General features: G+C 34.3%; 1 protein-coding gene across 1 annotated transcript in view; it reads left to right on the plus strand.

The window, feature by feature from the left end:
* LOC140148320 (filamin-A-like) overlaps positions 1–15,105 on the plus strand; it is a 204,290-nt gene extending 189,185 nt beyond the window's left edge. Inside the window, 5 exon segments of the mRNA XM_072170228.1 lie at positions 1,537–1,669; positions 4,035–4,205; positions 7,730–7,948; positions 8,584–8,790; positions 10,672–15,105. Coding sequence (XP_072026329.1) covers positions 1,537–1,669; positions 4,035–4,205; positions 7,730–7,948; positions 8,584–8,790; positions 10,672–10,859 — 918 coding nt within the window. The 3' untranslated portion in view covers positions 10,860–15,105.
* The last annotated feature ends 5,525 nt before the right edge of the window (positions 15,106–20,630 follow it).

Here is a 20,630-nt window from a genome sequence, read left to right on the forward strand (position 1 = left end):
TCTACTCTAAAGCTTATAGCCATTCTCTTTGCAATTCTTCACATCCTGTCACAATTTCCAATAGTTTTGATAATAGCGTAAAAAGAGACTGGTGACTTCTCGTGTATATTTCCATGACCTGTCGTAATAAGCCAATCAAGATCCACTTTCTAATTTGCATATGACAGGACCCATCAGCGCACTGCAATACTTTGCTCTCGTTAGTAAGATGAAAGTTTGAGATAGCTAAGGCAGCACCAAATTTTTGGACCTGCACGTGAATTACATATTTTGAATAGCACTGGCAAACTTGTACTTGAATCGATATATTAAGATCACTTTCACCTGAGAACAAATATGGCGGACCATAAAATGTAAAATGGCGGACATGAAATGTTATGATGTTGTACCCTTACAAGCACAAACAGCTTATTTAGCCTAAGATATTGAACTAACACCTTAGCTATTTGGTACTTCACGATTCGAAAGTAAGGAAAGAAAAATGCAAATGTTCGATCATTTTGGACACAAAGATTTCGAACTAACACCACAGCTATTTGGTACTTCACAATGGACAGTAATGAAAAGAAAAGTGCAAATGTTCGTCATTTTAGGCACAAGAATTTGAACTAATATCACAGCTATTTGGTGCTTCACAATGACTGTAATGGAAAGAAAATGTAAATGTTCGTCACTTTAGGCACAAAGATTTTAAACTAACACCACAGCTATTTGGAACTTCACAATTTGAGAGAAAGTGCAAATGTTCATAATTTTAGGCACCGATTTTGAACTAACAAGACAGCTTCACAATATCACAATGATGGAAAGAAAAGTGCAAATGTTCATCATTTTAGGCACAGATTTTGAACTAACAAGACAGCTTCACAATATCACAATGATGGAAAGAAAAGTGCAAATGTTCATCATTTTAGGCACAGATTTTGAACTAACAAGACAGCTTCACAATATCACAATGATGGAAAGAAAAGTGCAAATGTTCGTCATTTTAGGCACAAATATATTGACAATGTAAACATCAATTCCCTTACACAAGACATACATGTACCACACATTTGATTGCGTCATCTTTCATGTTACATGGGTATTTTGTACTGGTGGTTAATTTGCATATTCCTGCAGCCACTCTGTAATAATATGATGGTCGATCATCTAGCTATATACATATCTATATATATATAGGAAGCAAAGAAGCGAAGAATAATTAAAATGTCGTAATTGAATATTTTATTACACGAATTTCTATATATATATAGAAAGCAAACACGTAGAAGAATAATTATAATGTCGTAAAAGAATATTTATAATGTCGACGCAGTTAATTTTCTCTCTCTCTATATATATATATGATAGGCCTAAATAAATCCAAGTAAGGTAAATCATCCACAGTAAAGTGCTCAACCAAGAAGGGAGCTGGAATACATTTAAAATAGACTTGGTGATTTATTATGATAGGCCTATGTAGGTCTTTGTGAGGTAGAATAGTGCAGGGCAATATCTATAACAGGCTTGTGTCTTGGTTTTTCCTATTTACAGGACAGCGGCTTAAAACCAGGTGTGCCAGCTTCATTTGCAGTACAACTCAATGGTGCAAAGGGTGATCTGAAGGCAAAAGCAATCACACCATCAGGAACAGAAGATGAATGCGTTATTACACCTATTGATGATGGTAAGTCTACATCTTGTAAACTACTTACACAAAAGGTATCATTACACTTTATAAAACAAGTAATGTCCTCATGAAATAACAAGAAAAATCAAGGTTCCACAGATGACACAATTTGTTTTGTACAAGTTGGTACATTGCTCAATTTCAATTGCCTTAAAAAAAAGTGAGTTATTTTCTCACTTTCAGCCTCTTTTGAAATGAACTCACTGTGGTGGGATGTACAGTTTAAGAGACTTGGCGCTGTGTTCATGATTGGCATGTTGGAAGAAAAAGTCAATGGAAATATTGTAATTTTTTTATATTTTACCGCTTTTGTTATTCAAATAAAAATTGAAAAAAAAGCAAGGTATTAAAATGCACAGAACAAATTTATCCATTTACAAAACTATTGATTTTCTAATGAAGGGTTAATTTTTTTATAAGAAATTGACTCTTATTATTAAAGTGTAATGATACAATTTTGTGTGCCATCTATGTTGTTTCTACGTTTGGCAATTTGGTTCATTTCTTGGGGACAAGAATGTATAGGGATTAAAGTGTAACGATACAATTTTGTGTGCCACTTATGTTGTTTCTACATTCTGCAATTTGGTTCATTTCTTAGGGACAAAAATGTAGGGGTATAATATTCCTGGATGTCATCATGGGTACTTTAGTTACATTTAGTTTAGATCTCAACAGATAGTCTAGTATGGGTCATAATATACATTGTAATTACCAGTCAGTGTTTAGGCAGAGGCCTTATGTCACAATTTTGTCCCAATAAAAATAAGATCAGTTTGGCACACAAGAAGTTGTAAAATTCTGTATTGATTACAATAAGTCAAATTCAGGATTTTTTAGACAAAATTTGGTTAATTTGGGGGGGGGGGGAATTGCTTCATTTGGTGTACCCAATTTCTTCAGAGAGTCGACACTGGTACAGTGATTCCCCATGTTCACTCCTTAAGTACACTTGTAGGGATCTGCCATGGGGTACCTTAGTAGCCTTGTATAAGGTATACCAAAGAGAAGAAGGAGTCTGTATGTGTAAGCAGCATAGTGAATCTAGATTGAAAAAGAAAATGATTATCAAGGGAGGTTTTAGATTTCGAACTAAAGTAAATGTCATACATTTAGTGTGGATGCAATGTTTGGATAATTCTAAATGAATCGGTTTGACTCTCTCCGCATGGGTGTCAACTGCAGGCGACAAGTTTCAAATTGCATATATTCATAACCATATTTGGAATCAGCATGAAAAATGCATTAAAATGAGTACAAACAAGCCTACTATTGGTTCAGTGCTTCTTAAGATTGCTCTTGATATTTTGAGAAAATGTTTCGAGACTTGGGACTTTTTATGTTGAAGTTTACGGGTAGCATGCAGAGCATTAAAGTATTAGTACTATAAACATAAATGAAACATTTATTTATTTGATGTGTAATAAATGATGAATGTTATGGATATGTGGGTGATACGAAGTGTATTGGTGTGATCTGATCTCATTCCAACCCAACATGTTTCTCTTTTTCCCCAAGTTTTACCCTGGAAACCTATCAGCAGTTATGCGTATTTCCTTCCTTTTTGCTTGAATCAAAACCAGACATATCAGTTTATTGTGCGAGTTGTGATTGGAAAAGTTGGAGTGCATTTCCCCCCCCCCCCAATGCATGGCAAAGTTTGATAATTTTCTTTTTAATTTATTCATACCTCCTCTATAAATTAAACCAAACCTGTGTCCTCCTCCATGCTGCTTGGTCTTCAGTGTAAAGCGGCAACATTCAACATTGTCGTGAGTTAATCTGCCTGACAAATAAGCCAAAACAGCTAGCAGACAGCTGGCCGATCTAATCCAGCTTACTTAACAGCTATTGTGCAAAAATTCTGAATGGCCAAATTAATTAGAAAATGTGCATGAAAATTTAACTTCCTAAATAATAAAATCAGCTTTTTATTGTTGTAAATTAGAGCAGTTATTGCATGTGCCAATAATCTAGGTTTTTGGACCCATGATAATTCAATATTAGCAATATGCTATGCAACATACTTTATTTTGATAATGGCTTGTTAATACAACAAAATAATGATGCAAGTATCCCTAAAGAAAGTTTCTATTGTTGCATCCATTTGCAATGAAATAGCTTCTTAGAGCTTAACCATCAGGAATGCTTGTCAGATTACGCAATCTGGTATTTTTGATCAAGTAGTGATACCCATAGTGCGCTGTGTCCTTTCCAAGCATGATCCAAAAAATGGCTTAATTACAAGCTTGCAGCATGCATGATAGCATTTGATATAATCAGAAACAGATATCAAGTTCAGATTGAATCTGTGTAACAATCAATGTTCTTTGCTATACCAAACTTTCTCCACAACTCATAGAAAACTTTGCAGTACGGTTTATGCCCAAAGTAGACGGAATCCACACCATTCATGTGTACTTCAAGAACAGTCCAATACCTGGCAGTCCATTCCGCATTCGTGTCGGACAGGATGTTGGAGACCCTGGCATGGTAAATGCGTATGGCGATGGTTTAGAAAAAGGAAGAACTGGTAGGTGAATGAGTGCGTGTGGTTATCAATAACAGCTACAAATGATTAACATTGCTTGTTTTATCCCTCCCCACAACTCACAGAAAACTTTGCAGTACGGTTCCTACCGAAAGAAAACGGCATCTACAATATCCATGTATACTTCAAGAATGCCCCAATTCCAGGCAGTCCTTTCAAAATACGAGTGGGAGCGGATGTCGGCGATCCAGGCATGGTAAACGCGTACGGAGATGGTTTAGAAAAGGGGACTACTGGTAGGTTAGGTCATCCAGGCCTTTTCGTTATGTAACACGCATTGCTGCTTCTACTACGTTACGTACACTCTTGGTATTGCACCGGCATGATGGCTGCTACTAGAGAACTCAGCTTTTGCTCAGCTTAATAACCAAGGAATTATTACTTTCATCTATGCTTTCATTTTGCTTATTTATGTTCAATTTATGCACACACACACTGGGCAGTGCTACAAAAGGGATGAGTCTTGTTTCCATGAGAACTGTGAAAGCTCAAGACAAAGAGGAAAATATGAAAAATTCACTATATTGACTGTTTTGGACAAAGGTTTTTTATAAGTTGAAACTTTTATTTAAGATTTTGTCAGAACTTGATATCAAATATTACGTATAGGTGCAACATGTCATGTTTTACATTTGAAAATTGTAAAACAAAATTATTGCAACTCATTTTTGTGTTTTTAAACCAAACGGAACAGCACCAAACTTGAGACAATTTGCTTGATTAGGAATTGCGTAGAAATGATGACATCTCAGTGTAATTATGGCGTGAATTTCACATTTCTGCAGGTCTATTCATAATCTGACTCGTCCCTTAAGTAGCTGTCAATTTGTCACTCATTTTATAATTATTGTAGATTTAATTCATGCCTTTCAATAAACCAATTGCATATGGAATTAATCCATCAAATAGTTTTATTAGAAAAATGGACTATTCCAGATGAAATCCACACGCCCCCTATGGAAGACATGGTCTTAATCTTCCACACAGGGAGTATGAATTTCAAATGGGGTTACCTAAATGGGTGACTCCATTTGAAATCTACACCCCCTGTGTGGGTGATTAGGGTCATGCCTTCCATAGGGGTGTATGTATTTTAACTGGAATAGTCCAATGGGCATGACTTATGTCTTTCTTGTATCGATGTGTAGAGAGTAAGCAAAGATGAGAATTATTACTATTTGTATTCAAATCTATATCATAATGGTAATATCATAGGTGATAACTGTATGGATCCATCACATTAACACATGTAGAAAAGTTAGTAGTTTTATCACAAGTCTGTTGCCATTTTCAAAATCTATGAGCTCTTGTCGGTGGCGCAGTGGTACGGCTCTGCATCGCAATTGGAGGTGCCATCAGAATAATTCTGGAATATGCCACAGTGGCCTTAACTATAACCCTAAACCTAATCTTAATCGTAACCCTAACCCTGAAACAACAGGTTATACAGGGTATACCAATATTATGCCCCACATTTAAACTAACAATTCACTCCAGACTTTAACATAGTTAGTTGACACAAATAATATGGAAATGATGGTGGACCAAGTAGTTAGATAAAAGATGACAGTGCCTATTTATACAGCATACTTACGTACATTATAGCAGTGCATTCTTACTGGAAAGACAACTGCTTGCACTCAAAGTGTCTTTTATAAATATGAACCACATGAGTAACAAAGCAGGTAATCCATATTGTAATTCTCATCTTTGCTACTTCTGATCGTGATATATTATTATCGTCTTTATCTATTATCGTCTTTATCTGTATTGTTGCTTCATATCTATGTCCATAATAATTATTGTAACATCGGTTTACTGATCATTAAGTGAAGGATGGGTTATAAAAGATGTTTTGTGTGTCTTGCAATTTTGCTCGTTGACATTTGCACAGTCTATATTTAGTGCTCAACCGATTATTTGATGATTCCAAATAAATTTTTTCCACCAAGTGTGCAAAATAATCTAAACATTCTCATGGTAGCTGATAGACACAGACTGTGCTAATTTAAAGTTTGCATCAAACACAAAATGTCTTTCTTCGCTTTACTAATTAAATATAATTCCATTTCTTTACACTTGTTTATTATATATTGTCATCAACATGTAGTTTATACACTAGTGGCTTAATATAACTCGTAAATAATATTATCTGCACATATGCATTCAATATCAACATGAATTCACTCTGTCTCAATTTCTCTTCTTTTCTTCTTTTTCTTGTATTTTGTCTGTATGTTAGCTGCCCAACAAAACGACTCACTGAAACTATTTGTTTTCACTGCATACTTTATGTTACTAACTTGACATACACTACAAGATTCCTATTGCGGCTGCTGTTGCCAAGGTACTTGACTGGTACTCTGTAGTACCAGGGGAGTACCAGTGTGGTACCAGCATGGTACCAGTGTAGTACCAGTGTAGTATCTGTGCAGTAGCAGCATTGGTGATGTACAAGTACTCTGTGTGCAGGTACCTTGGCGATGGTGTACCTGTGCAGGTGGCCACAATAGGAATAGTGTAGTTGTACTAGCTAGTATATGTAATGTACGAGTAGATAGAAGTTGGTTAGTTCACTGTACTTTGTTTTCCATTACATCATTGAAAAAGATATTTGGCAAGTGAATTTTTTTTGATGTAATGGAAAAAGCACTGCAGTTGTCTTAATACAGATAATACAAAATTCACACATATGCTACTGTGTAATCAAAAAGCAGATATACACAAATATATCGCTGTATTAATAATTACTGAAGATCGTTGAGAACATTCAAACATTAGTCATTTTGCAATAATGGGGGTCATGACCAATCTAGTAATCTTTGATTGATTTAGCACAAAGTATGATATGTATTTCCAGAGGTAAGTTGTGAGGAATGCCAACAGTTTAAACCTGTGCTTTTCTTACAGTGCCTCTGATTGGCTCAATACATGACATATCCCACTTTGTAACCAATCAAAATAGTTCTTAGAGGCCGATAATTAAGTCCGGTATTGCCCGTGGGCTTAATGCCTGCCTCTCTCTTTTACATCAAATTCAGCATTTTCTTTGTTTCTGAACTTACAACACACAAAAATATTGCATAAAAATAGACAAGTGCTAATATTTGATCTGTATATTGGGCTATTCTATTTCAAATCCACACTACCCCCGTGGAAGATTTAACTAAAGTCTTCCACAGAGGGAGTATGAGTTTCAAAGAGAATAGACAATTGGGTAGCTTCCATTTGAAATACTCACTCCAGTTGTGGAAGATAAAGCTAAAGCCATAATACAGGGGGAGTATGAGTTTCAAAATGATTAACCCTGACCAATTACATTTGAAAAATGTACTCCCCCTATGGAACATATTTCCAAAATCTTCCACAGGGGTAGTGTAGATTTCAACCGGAAAAGCTCATTGGATTTTCATTTCAGAATCAATCAATCTCTGTGTAGTATGCTCTCCCAAGACATTTTATTACTTTTTTTACTTATCATTGCAATACACATTTTTCGTTTTCAGGTCAACAGGCTGAGTTTATAGTGAACACATGCGGCGCTGGTGCAGGAACTCTATCAGTCACCGTCGACGGTCCAGCACAAGTAACAATGAAGGTCGAAGAGGTTCCCGAGGGTTACAAGGTCAAATACACTGCTCCGCTACCAGGATCTTATCTCATCAACATCAGATATGCAGGACAGCAACATATCGTTGGAAGTCCATTCAAGTCTACCGTCACAGGTATGAACATTATTCTAAGAGCCCAAAATAGGTTGAAACATATACCATGTTATATAACATGTTTAAAAAACATTTGATGAAAGTTTTTCTGGGCATGCAATTATCTGGTTTTATTACGGCATTACGGCAAATTACATAGGTGATTTTTTTCTTGCAAGATAGTTCCTTTTATGTGATGTATGTTTTTTGATAAATAACAGTGTGTGATAAGAGGTACGTGTTATTGATTGTCATATGTGTCATATTATTGTCGACCTGACCCTAAATCCCACATGTCAAAATAAAATGTCCCTTTTCGACACTTTACGACACATATCAAAAAGAGAAAAAAATTAAATTTCCATGCTATTTTGTTTAAATAAGCTTACCGTACGATCATGTTTTCATTGAAAAGTAAAAAATTACCTCCTGAAGTTGACCCGAACCTGGAAGGAGAATGAACCAGGAAGTATGTTTACACCGGAAGTCGGCGATCGTAACTCATATCGGCGTGATTTTAAGTTTATCTAGCGACTTTTTCCAGCATTTTTTAGATCTCATAGAGTGTCGATTGTCATATTTTTTCCCCCGATGAAGTGTTGAATTAGAAATCATGTGTCAATAACAGCTCTATGTGTGATCATTTATATATTCAGGTCCTGCTAAAGGGGGTGCATCTGCCAAGAGGCACGAATACACAACAGCTTCAATTGAAGGCAAGAGTAAGGCAGCCGTACCAACTGCACAGTTACCGCAATTTGAATCAGACGCTAGTAAGGTCCAAATCACGGGTATGGGACTCAAGAAAGCCTTTGTCAACAAGAAGAGTCAGTTTTCGGTCAATGCATCATTGCCTGGATGTGGTAAGTACATCAAAACTTGATATTTTTGATATTTAACAGTCCTCAAAGTAAACTTTATAAATCTAATGATATGTAGCTGGAATGAAAAGCCGACCATCAATTGAAAATTTTGACCTTTCATACTGAAGATATACATAAAGTTTCCCAAAAGTCCTAAATTTTTTAGGTCTTTTTGGGAAAAAAATGTATATCTTCAATACGAAAGGTCAAAATTTTCAAATGATGGACGGCTTTTCCTCCCAGCTGCATACACTTTAAGGGATCTAGAATGAGCGTTTATGGCATTTCGACATTATTTTTTGTGGGACATGAGAGCACCTCAGACGTATCGAATTGCATTCTGAATACGAAGCATGTCTTTCTGATATCAAATAATTTTCATTTTGTGAAATTCACGATATAATACATATTTTATGACAAATTATTAAAATTTGATATTTTTCAAATTTTTGATATATAACAGTCCTCGAAATAAATTTTATAAATCTAATGATATATTCTTAAAGTGTATGTAGTTGTGAGGAAAAGCCGACGATCAATTTTGACCTTTTATATTGAAGATATGGATTTTTTTTCCCAAAAAGACCTATTTTTTGTTGGTGTTTTGGAAAAAAAATCCATATCTTCAATACGAAAGGTCAAAATTTTCAATTCATCGTCGGCTTTTCATCCCACCTACATACACTTTAAGTATAAATCATCAGATTTATAAAGTTTACTTCAAGTACTGTTAAATATCAAAAATATCAATTTTAATGATTTGCCATAAAATGTGTATTACATTGCAATTTCAAAAATCAAAATTATTTGATATCAGAAGGACATTCTTCGATTCAGAATTCAATTCGATATGTCTGATGTGCTCTAATGTCCCACAATAAATACTGTCCAAACGTTCATACCCCTTCCCTTAAGTACATATCATTAGATTTATAAATTTAACTTTGAGGACTGTTTAATGTCAAAAATATCAATTTTGAATAATTTGCCATAAAATTTATATTATATCGCAAATTAAAAAAAAAAAAAGAATCTAAATTATTTTATATCATCAGGACATTCCTTGTATTCCCTGTGTGCAAACATTGCTATCTGATCCCTTAAAGGAGTATTTCATGATTTGTACCCTCTTCATTTTAGGGCATGATTTTTAAATAAGATTTTTGTTGTGGATACCTATTAAAATAGGTATCCACAAAAAAATCTTATTTCCAAACTATCAGTTGAACTGGACAATGAATTTGTTAGTTATGTATAAATACCTTTTTTTTCCTTCTTTTTTTGTAAGCTTTTCACATGATTAATATCAAGGATGTGAGTGGCCTTTAGGTAAAATGTCTGAAATTGGTTAAACCTGGAGTATGTGTTATATTTAGCAACTCAATCGTAGGAAATTCCATTTGACATCCATACACCCCCTTAATCACTCTCACAAGGTGTGTTGATTTTTAATGGAGTCGCCTCCATTTGAAAGTCACACTCCCTGTGTTGAAGATTAAGGTTGTGTTTTCCAAAAGAGTTGTGTGGATTTAAGCTGTAATAGCACAGTACCGGAAATCCTCAGGGGTGTGAGAGTTCCTCTTTTCAGCTGATTTCCTCTTTTTTTGTTGCCAAAATGTGTTTTCTTTTATTTTCAGCCCCTATTTGGCGCTTTTACCCTCATTTTACGTTGTTTTCCAGTGATTTTCCTCTTTTTTGGTCTGTGGCCTCACACCCCTGAATCCTGCAATTGTTGATTATTGTATTGTTTGGAGGAATTAAATTCTTTTGATATAGATTTAATTGCCCAACTTATACTTGGATTGAAGTGAAAATTGTGACATTCAAGAACGATATATTGATCTTAAGCTTATTAATTGTTTTCTTATTGCTATATTTCAGGTAATAACATGCTAGCTGTTGGTATTGCTGGACCCAAGACGCCATGCGATGAAGTGGTCGTCAAACATCAGGGTAGAAATAGATTTGTCGTCAACTACACACTTAAAGAAAGAGGCAATTATGTTTTAATCGTTAAGTGGGGAGATCAGCACATAACGGGCAGTCCATTTCTCATCAATTGTACATAAAGGATAATGTCTGTGAAATATATATTTAATTATATGCAAATAAATAGTTTAATTCCCATTTTAAACTAACTGGGCTGATATGCAAATGTGGAAGGAACGCATGAACGATCCGTCGCATGTGAACCTTTTTATATCCGAGAGTGCCAATGTTTTTATTTTTAAGTAAGCTTATATTTACCAGAAGCTTATATTACTAGAGTTGGCATGTGGATGCTACTCAAAGAAAATTACTCAAATAAAGCATTTGCAATTGGTTAGAAGTTTGAATGACTCAATTGAGGTATGTGACTCAATCAGGCATATTACAGTCTAGTGACCTGTGAGGGCGCTCAATGCGTGTGATCAAATTGAACTATTGACTCGATTTGCCGAAATTGATGCGACTCAGTTGAGTTATCAGTTTAACATGGGCATTACTCATGTTCAATTTAAATATTATTATGATAGTGACATAGAAGGATTGTTTTTATCAGATAGATACTACATGCTTTAGTTTCAAATATAGTATAAAAAAGATGAATTATTATTTAAAAGAATAAAAAAAAATAAAAAAATATTTTGCTGATGCATATAATGTTATTTATATAGAAAAAAACTGAAATGGGAAAGCTCAGCTTCGTTAGAGGCCGAGTGATGTGTATTATATTTAAGAAGGTAACCAAATAAGTTAAGGTAGATGCTCCCTTTAAATGGGTAGCAGAGAGAAGGCGATGGAACCGAACGAAGATGTACATAGAGGATGTACCATGATCTTGCCTTTAAGAAAAAGTGCAAAGTTTGTAAACCTTGTGAGTTGGGCCAACAGAATGGTTTGAGATCCGAAAAAGAAACGTGCCCTGAAATGTGGACGAATAATCTGTAGGTCCATATAACAATCTTTTAATGAACCTAGTAGAGACCCGGGCTCTTTTGTTTATTAGATCATCCCAAGATGATCGGAGAAAACTGGTGCTTATACTAGAGTAAATTTTAATGTTATTGTAAGAAGGTGTGTCGAGGACGGACTGCCTTTTACTATAGTGCCATGGTGGTGCACTGTACGATGAGAGTGTTAACATCTACAGCCATGTTGTTTCCATAGCAACAGGGATAAATGATTTTTAAAAATATATATAAAGTGACTTTATTTAAATAAAATGAGGAAAGCAGTTGATTCACATAAAGATACAGGTCAAGAGATTAAAGTACTTGTATTAAAATTATATGCTGCCAAACTAAAAATTTTTTGAAGAAAAAAATGATGATGATAATGTCAATTGTCAAAATAACGCGTATGTGGATTGCATTATGATGCTCACGTGCAGAGCCCTGTCTTTGGCAGAGTATAGCTCATATTGACACAAATGAATAAATATAACAATTATAAATTAGTGAAAACTCATCCGAGCACAATCCATGGACAGCATATTTTTTATAAACTAAGAAGAAGAGGACAGAATTAATTATGCAATATTTAATTTTCTTATTCCTTTGTTATTGTAGGAAAATTAAATGCCACAATGTACTTAAATTTTTTCAACAGGGGATAGTAAAAGAATTGTCGAAGGGAACGTTCTTTATAAGTACAGATCGATTTTAACGATCAAATGTACGACTGTAACTTTATCAAAGTTGTCTGATTTTGTTCTTTTCTTTTCTTTCTTTTATTGTCTTTTTGTTTGATTTTTCTTTTGAAACTTTTTTCTTCCTTATAAAATATAATATGGCTGAAAAAGTCTCATCTCTTGTATTTAAAGCTGTATCGACTCAGTTTATTTACAGTTTGTTTAATAGAAATAGATAGCCTCTTTTTGATCATATTAAAACTTGTATTGTTACCACAAAAGTTTTGTCAATAACATGACCTTGGTATATATATATTATTTTTCATGAGGATGCGATTGCATCGTGTAATATAATGTTTCTGATAACAAGAATCTCATTTTTTTTCTGCTGTTGCACACATGCCTAGATTTGCGGTGAAATTTGCAAGAACATGATTAAATATATGTTTGCACTGTTTTTCTTTCTTTCTTTCTTTCTCTCTCTCTCTCCAAATAAAATTTGGGTAGTTAACATGATAAATTTTAACTTCACTTAATAGATGTTTGGAAAAGATAGGTTTTATGCAAATGTCTGTGTAAATTAAAACTATTAAACCATTATTTGTATTAATGTGGGCCGTGTTAAGGTAACCAAGTTTTTTTTTTTTTGTATAAAAATTGTATTAAGTTGATAATACTATATGCTTTTTTATATATTTATCGTTTAATATGCAACAGTAGCTGCAAGAAGGCCTTTTCTAAGTTTTATTGTTTTGTTTTTGTTTTTATATTTAAAAAGAAACATGAAGTACTGTTTTTTTTTATTTGTTTATGTATTGTGTTGACTTACATAGTATATTTATATAAAAGCTTATTAGTTTATACGTACACAAAAAAGAAATGCCTAGTAATGTGTAGTGCATGATATATGTACTTGGAAATAAATGGTAGAATGTAAGAACTAAATGTCATGATTTTACACACATCAAACGGACTTTCCAGTTTTTTTTATAGTCGTCGTATTATCGGTCTATAGATAATGTTGTGCCTTTCGTACATACTATAAAGTAGTGCCTGCTGTCTTGTACACCTTGATCTGTGCCGGTCGTTATTAATCACACTGCACATTTTTGTAGTACGCGCAGTCACTTTCTGACATCTTTCCATGCATAATTTTTGTCTTCCGAAACCATGTAGCCGATTCTTGTATCATTGAAAGACGCTAAAGAATACATAATAAACATAATATACTTTTTATATATAACAAGTATAATAATAATAAAAGACCTTACGGAAAGTGCCTAGTGCGGTATACCTATACTCAGTTTAAAGTAACGCAGTGCCATACTACAGAAACCAATATGCATAATATTTAGCTATAGATTTTTATCACCACGGTATCGTATCAATAAATCCCCCGTGGTCAATAATGTTTTTACTTGTGTCAACTGTGAAAACTGTTCTTATATATATAAACATGTTAAAACTCATCGATTGCAATATAAGTATTGTTGTCATTTTCTTTTCTTTTTTTAAAAAGAAAACAATTATCATGTTTTTGTCTTAGTTTTTTATGTTTGAACATCCATGCAGGCAGACTGATTCTAGAAACACTGCATTTACACCATGTTGTGTTGCGCATAAGCACCTACTAAATTATATACAAAAGTATGCTTTTACACAATAAGTGTAGTTAAACCATGCAGCGCATAATCACGTAGTGCCACTGATTGGCTTCTCATATGATCTGCTGATAGTCTGCAATGGTGTTAACTATTAAGCCACACCCAGTTGACAAATTATGTGCAAAAGCACGCTTTTACACAATAAGTGTACTTAAACCATGCAGCGCATAGGCTTAACTATTAAGCCACACCCAGTTGACAAATTATGTGCAAAAGCACGCTTTTACACAATAAGTGTACTTAAACCATGCAGCGCATAGGCTTAACTATTAAGCCAAGCCAAATTGACAAACGTTGATGGTGAGCGTGCATTCCTTGTACAAGGAGTCGTGCTTTTGATCTTAAATCACTGCTGCATGTTGATGTTTTGCAGTAATTCTTCATCACCTTAAGTTTTGATGTCATACAAGTGATAGTAGTATTGTAATTACTCATCAAAAAAAAATCATAGATAGTAATAATGCAGATTGTACAATCCTAATTTGGGGTATCATTTTGTATTTTAAATAAGAACAATCGTGCATTAAATCATCATACCAGCATACTGCCAAAAGTTTGTAGAATATACAGAATTGTTTACAAATTAAAATGATTGATACCATGTTTGAAAGTATTTTTTTCCACCTTACCCCTGTGACTTAGATACACATAGTTTTTATCGGAACCCAAGCATGTGTTTGGTTTAAGTGAATTTTAAAAAGATAATATTAACATAAATCGTCTTGCCTATTTGTTAACCATTAGTATTCCACAGTTACTACTATAAGCCTTGTACATGGCCCTTACGTTTGTACCAGCCATAGGCCACTATTTTAATTATTTATTTTTTTAGGTGTAAAAATAGGAGGATAACAAACAGGGGGAAACAAAACAGCTGATCTTATATTAAAAAATTGGCTAGTTTCATATAAAGTTTAGAAAATAATAATTCAAGTTAATAAATATTTCCTTGATGAACTTTGTAAACATGCACATTTATTTCCTTTTATGTTGCTAATTAATAAAATAAACTTCATTTTGCACAAAATGAAAAAGAAACATGGTTTTGTGTTTTTTTTACTTTGCCAGTGTCAAGATTTACATTGTGGTACAGGCTCCCAATAGCAGATGGGTGACAGGGACAGCCATGGCTGCTATTCGCTTTTGTAGTGCACATTAGAAAATGACCATTGCTATATAGGTATACCAGAACGAAATTCAAATTTGACGATATTTTTGCTAAACAAATTAATCTGCAAGAAATTTTTGTATCATGAAAGACAATTTCAATTGTTATACCGTTCCTGTTGGTTTATTTGATAAGGTCTATTGCATATATGGGCAAATGCTAAAATTTACACCTTCCTTATGCATATACATGACAAAAAGAAAGAAAAGCATGTTTCTTTTGTTATATAGTGATATTTTATTTACACGATACACAACATGATACAAATTATACATGTACTATGTTCTAGACACCAAATTCTGGATTCATGTAAAAAAATCTTGAAGAGAAGGGATAATAAACACAGCACAAGAAATAAGCCCCCCCCCCCCTCTCAACATTTCGTCATAACATTGTAAGGTTTCATTTTGTACCAATAAAACTAACTTTGAAATAATTATATGACTATTTACTAAGTGTTGTGTGAAAATGAAAGATGTCCGTGATTTTAGGTTTGAAAAAGTCACAAAGTAGGCCTATGCTTGTCACAAAAGTTGATTCATGGCTTGTTACTAATGGAAAAACCCATGGTTGAGTGCAGTCTAAAATCCTCACCAAGTGATATTGATTCTTGATCATTTAGCCTTTCTCCGTGCAGATTTCAGCACAGTGAGTTGAAAGATGGCCAGTCCCCTTGTCCCAATACACCTTGCAGTTAACGAGCATCGCCTACTTTGTGACTTTTGGAATTAGAGGGCAGTTTTTGTCTACAATTAGGGCTCATTCAGCCATGAAGTCGTACACATCTTTCATTTTTACTCAACACTTAGGAAACAGACATATAAGTTAGTTTATTGGTACCAAGTTTTATTTTATGATGTAATGACGAAATTTGGAAATGTTTAGATGGGAAATTAAGATTCTTTTCCCTATTGGAAAGTGCTTTTGAACCTCCTTTTACTATTTACTATTTTACTATTAACCAGGATGTTGCAATTTTAGGCGACAAAATTGAAAATAGTAATATGTGTACATCCATATCAAAACGATGCACTTGTCGGCTGCTACATGTGCCTCATTTCATGCTAGGAATAAATACCAGACTCGTCTCAAGTGGAGGTCACTTCAAATCAAATGACATGGTTATGGAATGTTCACTGTATTTAAATAAGCCATGTGACTTGGGGATGATATAAAGTGACCTCCACTTGAAAGGAGTCCGGTATTTATTCCCAGTTATTATGTGAAATGAAACGCTAGCAGCCGACAAGTGCATCCTTTTGATATGGATATGAAAATGGTCAATATTCAAACAGTTTCGTCATGCCATTGTGCATATATTTGACTTTGGTTTACTGATCCATATATATGTACAATTTATACAACAAATTCTGACCTGGTATCTCCACCACAAATGTTAACACATTCACTTCTTGCATGGTCATTAAGTTTGAAGGTAGAGCCTCAATCGGGCAGCATGCATGAATGGGAATTGAACGAGTCATTGTGTCAAGTGACGTAATTCTTTCTTTCATGTCTATTGCCAGTTAGAGGCTCTACCCAATATGGCGGAACCAAGCAAGGGTTGAATATCACATCATGATTCCTGTATACTGATGAACCCTGGATATTTTAAGGGACACTCTTTCCAAAAAACTGAAACTGCATTCAATGCCAGTGAGCATGCTCTAAAGGTTGGCGCATGCCACTGAGCATGTAAAGTGAAGACTGATGGAGTCGTCTGCTCATTGCCCGTTTGTTGTAAACCAAATCCCTAATATTGTCCGCTAAGAAATGAAACCTTATACGAAAAAACCAAAACCAAATATTACTAAATTAGTCAAGAAATCTACTCTTTCGTGTATAGACGGATAGAGGAAGTTGAACAAATTCAATTCCCCTGTGTACCCATTTAAATGAAAGGAAAACAGTTAAATGCCCCGATGCCATAAAAAAGATGACATTTTTCCGATACAGATTGCTTCATTTGACATTTGTGGTATCTTTTCTTTATTTCTCCATACAAGCCAGAGCAAATTCACTAAACGTTTTAAGTAGTATTTGGTGCTGTTTTTGTTTTCTGCCTTCTTATCATAGCGTGGTTCAGGGTGATTTTCATCAAAATTAACATACTACTCATCGATATACCGTATTACCTCGAATAGTCACCAAGCATTTTCCAAAAGTGGGGGTGTATATTAGAGGTCATTTTTAGAATGACAATTTCCGTTAAAATCATTAGGTAAGCTTAAAACTCACACTGAAATGACGAACTATGACCTTAGGAATGCTAACTTCCGGTTCACTTCTGTGTTTCCGACCAGATTTTTGCCAATTACCGAGGCCATTATCTACCATGTGTGAGCTTTGGTAAGCTTACTACACAAGATAGCATGGAAATCAGCATTTTTGAAACATCTTGGTTGAAAAAAGTGGTAGGGGGGGGCATTTATTTGAAGGGGGGAAACTATTCAAGGAAATACGGTATGTATGTCTACATCATTGAGTTGTCTCCTCCAAATCTCCAATACAGGCTTGAATTTGATTTAAAAGGATATTATTGAGAGCAAATTATAACACTTCATATATATTTGTACAAGAGACTGCTGTAATATTTACACTATTATACATGCAAATATAAATGATTTTATCACATTCTTAGGCAAGCATCAATTTGAAGCTTAAACCTACCCACCTCAAGCCACCTCGACATATTATCAATGTCAATTCGATGCCTCAAATCGACATTGATAATATGCCGAGGCTTGAGGTGGTAGGTTCAAGCTTCAAATTGATGCTTGCTTTAGTGAATCGGTAGTTCATTTCAGTCAAATACAAAAGTGTGGTCAGGAAGTGATCAAACACTACTCATGCACCACAATTTTGTGATTGCTATTATATAGCCGTTGAGAGCTACAAATTAAAAAAAAAACTTGCTTAATTTTGGCTAAACCTACTGGAAAAAAGATAGGTTACTACCACATGCAACAATATTAAATTGCATTTTTTTTTCTTAAAACATAAAATGATATGCAATCCATTATCATAATTAGAAATCAATTTGGATCATAATTGTGACATGATCAAGGGGAATGAGTCACATGTCGGTCCTGGTCAAAAATGAGGTTTACATGTTTCTAAAGAGGACATTTAGTGCTTTCAGAAACTGAAAACCCCAAGTTGATATGACTTTTTTTTGCGAAGTTACGTTCCTTTATCAATCGCTGAAAACAGTATGAAACATAAGAATTTTAACACTTTGCCAATATCTCAAAATCAATATTAGCGACATCCGACTCATTTCCCTTGATCGTGTCACAATTTAGCATCCAATGTTAGAAATGTAATAGTCCAGTCAAAGTGAGTTTTGACTCACCACTAATTGCAACAGAATTTTTTTCACTGCTATGAATGTCAGAGATGTCCCCTGAACAGCATACAAAAAGTATATTAAAATATACTTGGTGGAAAGGTAGTTTTTGGCGGAAAAGGTCATACAGGGGCCAAATTTTAAAATTGCTCCAATCATTTTAAAAACTATACCAAATTATTCCTCTAGTCATAAGGATTCAGAAAAATATAGTTTGCCATATCTGTGATGTACGGTTCTTGAGTTATAACCAAAAAGGTCAAAGGTCAAATGCTGGGTTCAACAGAGGTCAAAAAACTAAAAATTGTCTGATTTTAACCAAAATGGTCTCAAATTGTTCGGCTTGCAAACATAATTCATTTAAAGAATATTTGCACTGTTTAGGTTGTTTAATTACATGCGTAACATCAAAAGCTAGGCCGGGGTCAATAGAGTTCAATGGCCAATGACCTCTTTTATCCTGCTACCTAGGTAACGAAACATCCAAGCTATGGCAAACTATTCTTATTTTGGAGTGTTTTTAAAGTACGAACACATTGAGACCATTTTAAAGGAGATCGGAGCATTTTTTCGAAGTTGACCCACGTGGAGCCCTAAATTTGACCTTTGACCTTTTTGCTTATAACTTGAGAATGGTGCATCACAGATATGACAAACTATACTTTTTCTGAATCCTTAAGACTAGAGGAATGCTTTGGTATAGTTTTTAAAAGATTAAAGCAATTTTGAAATTTGACCCTGTATGACCTTTTCCCGCCAAAAACTACCTTTCCACCCAGTATATTTTAGTATATTTTTGGTATGATGTTCAGGGGACATCTCTTAAATGTATAAAAGTGAAAAAAATTCTGTTGCAATTAGTGGTGGGTGACACCACTAATTTGTTTAGATTGACTGGACTATAATGACTGATTTTCAAAAACTGAAATGCTAATATAAAACGCAATGATAAGGTAAATGAAATGCATACATTTTTCAAGTCTACAGAAACATATCACGTGTACAAAGATTGCTTAGAATGATCTTGTCAGATGATTTGAAGGAAAAAACTAATTCTCATACAAAGTTTTACATAATGTAACATTCTAGTATATACAAAAAGCTGCAGTGATTGACTGAAAAATACATTTTACTCAGATTTTGATCAAAAACATAAGTTCAATTGAAGACTATAGTGGAAGTAAACATGCAAATATATTTACTTCTGTAATCGCGATGTATCGCCTTTGATCGCACATGCACATTTGTTCCACTATATTTTTACTACATAAAATGGCTTGTACAAATGTAATAATAACTCATTTATCATATCAGCAGTAGTATTTACACTAAAGGAGATAAACAAAAACAAACACTACAAAAAATTGCACTTTTTAATTCTTGGCTTCCGTGCCTGTGGTAACTCAAAATACTAAATTATTTTTAGTGTTTTTGTTGTAAGCAAAATAATTCATAGTTAGCCACATTTCTTCCTTCAAGACAAAACATGTACAAATGTAATCATGCACATTATAACATTTTATTATAGAAATACTGTCCTGAATATCAATGTGTGTGGAGCACCATGACACCATCTCTCACATCCAACACCATGCATATTTTTATCCTGTGACATGCACAAGATGACATGTACTACGGTACTACTACCAGGCTGCTCCAAGCTTCATCTCTGCCGTATCGACTACTACATATTGACTGCTCAGTGCCAGAAGTGGGCAAATGCAATAGCTGCCATGTATAAATGAGTACAATATGTGTGTAAAAATTGCCAAATGTGTACATCCATATCAAAACGATACACTTGTCGGCTGCTACATGTGTCTCATTTCACATAATAGCTAGGAATAAATACACACTCATCTCAAGTGGAGGTCACTTCAAATCATCCCAAGTCACATGATTTAAGAATACAGAAAACATTCCTTAACCATGTGACTTGGGGATGAGTGGAAGTGACCTCCACTTGGGATGAGTCTGGTATTTATTCCTAGCTACTATGTGAAATGAGACACATGTAGCAGCCGACAAGTGCATCATTTTGATATG

Source organism: Amphiura filiformis, chromosome 3 (genome assembly GCF_039555335.1).
Source record: "Amphiura filiformis chromosome 3, Afil_fr2py, whole genome shotgun sequence".
Taxonomy (NCBI): Eukaryota; Metazoa; Echinodermata; class Ophiuroidea; order Amphilepidida; family Amphiuridae; genus Amphiura; species Amphiura filiformis.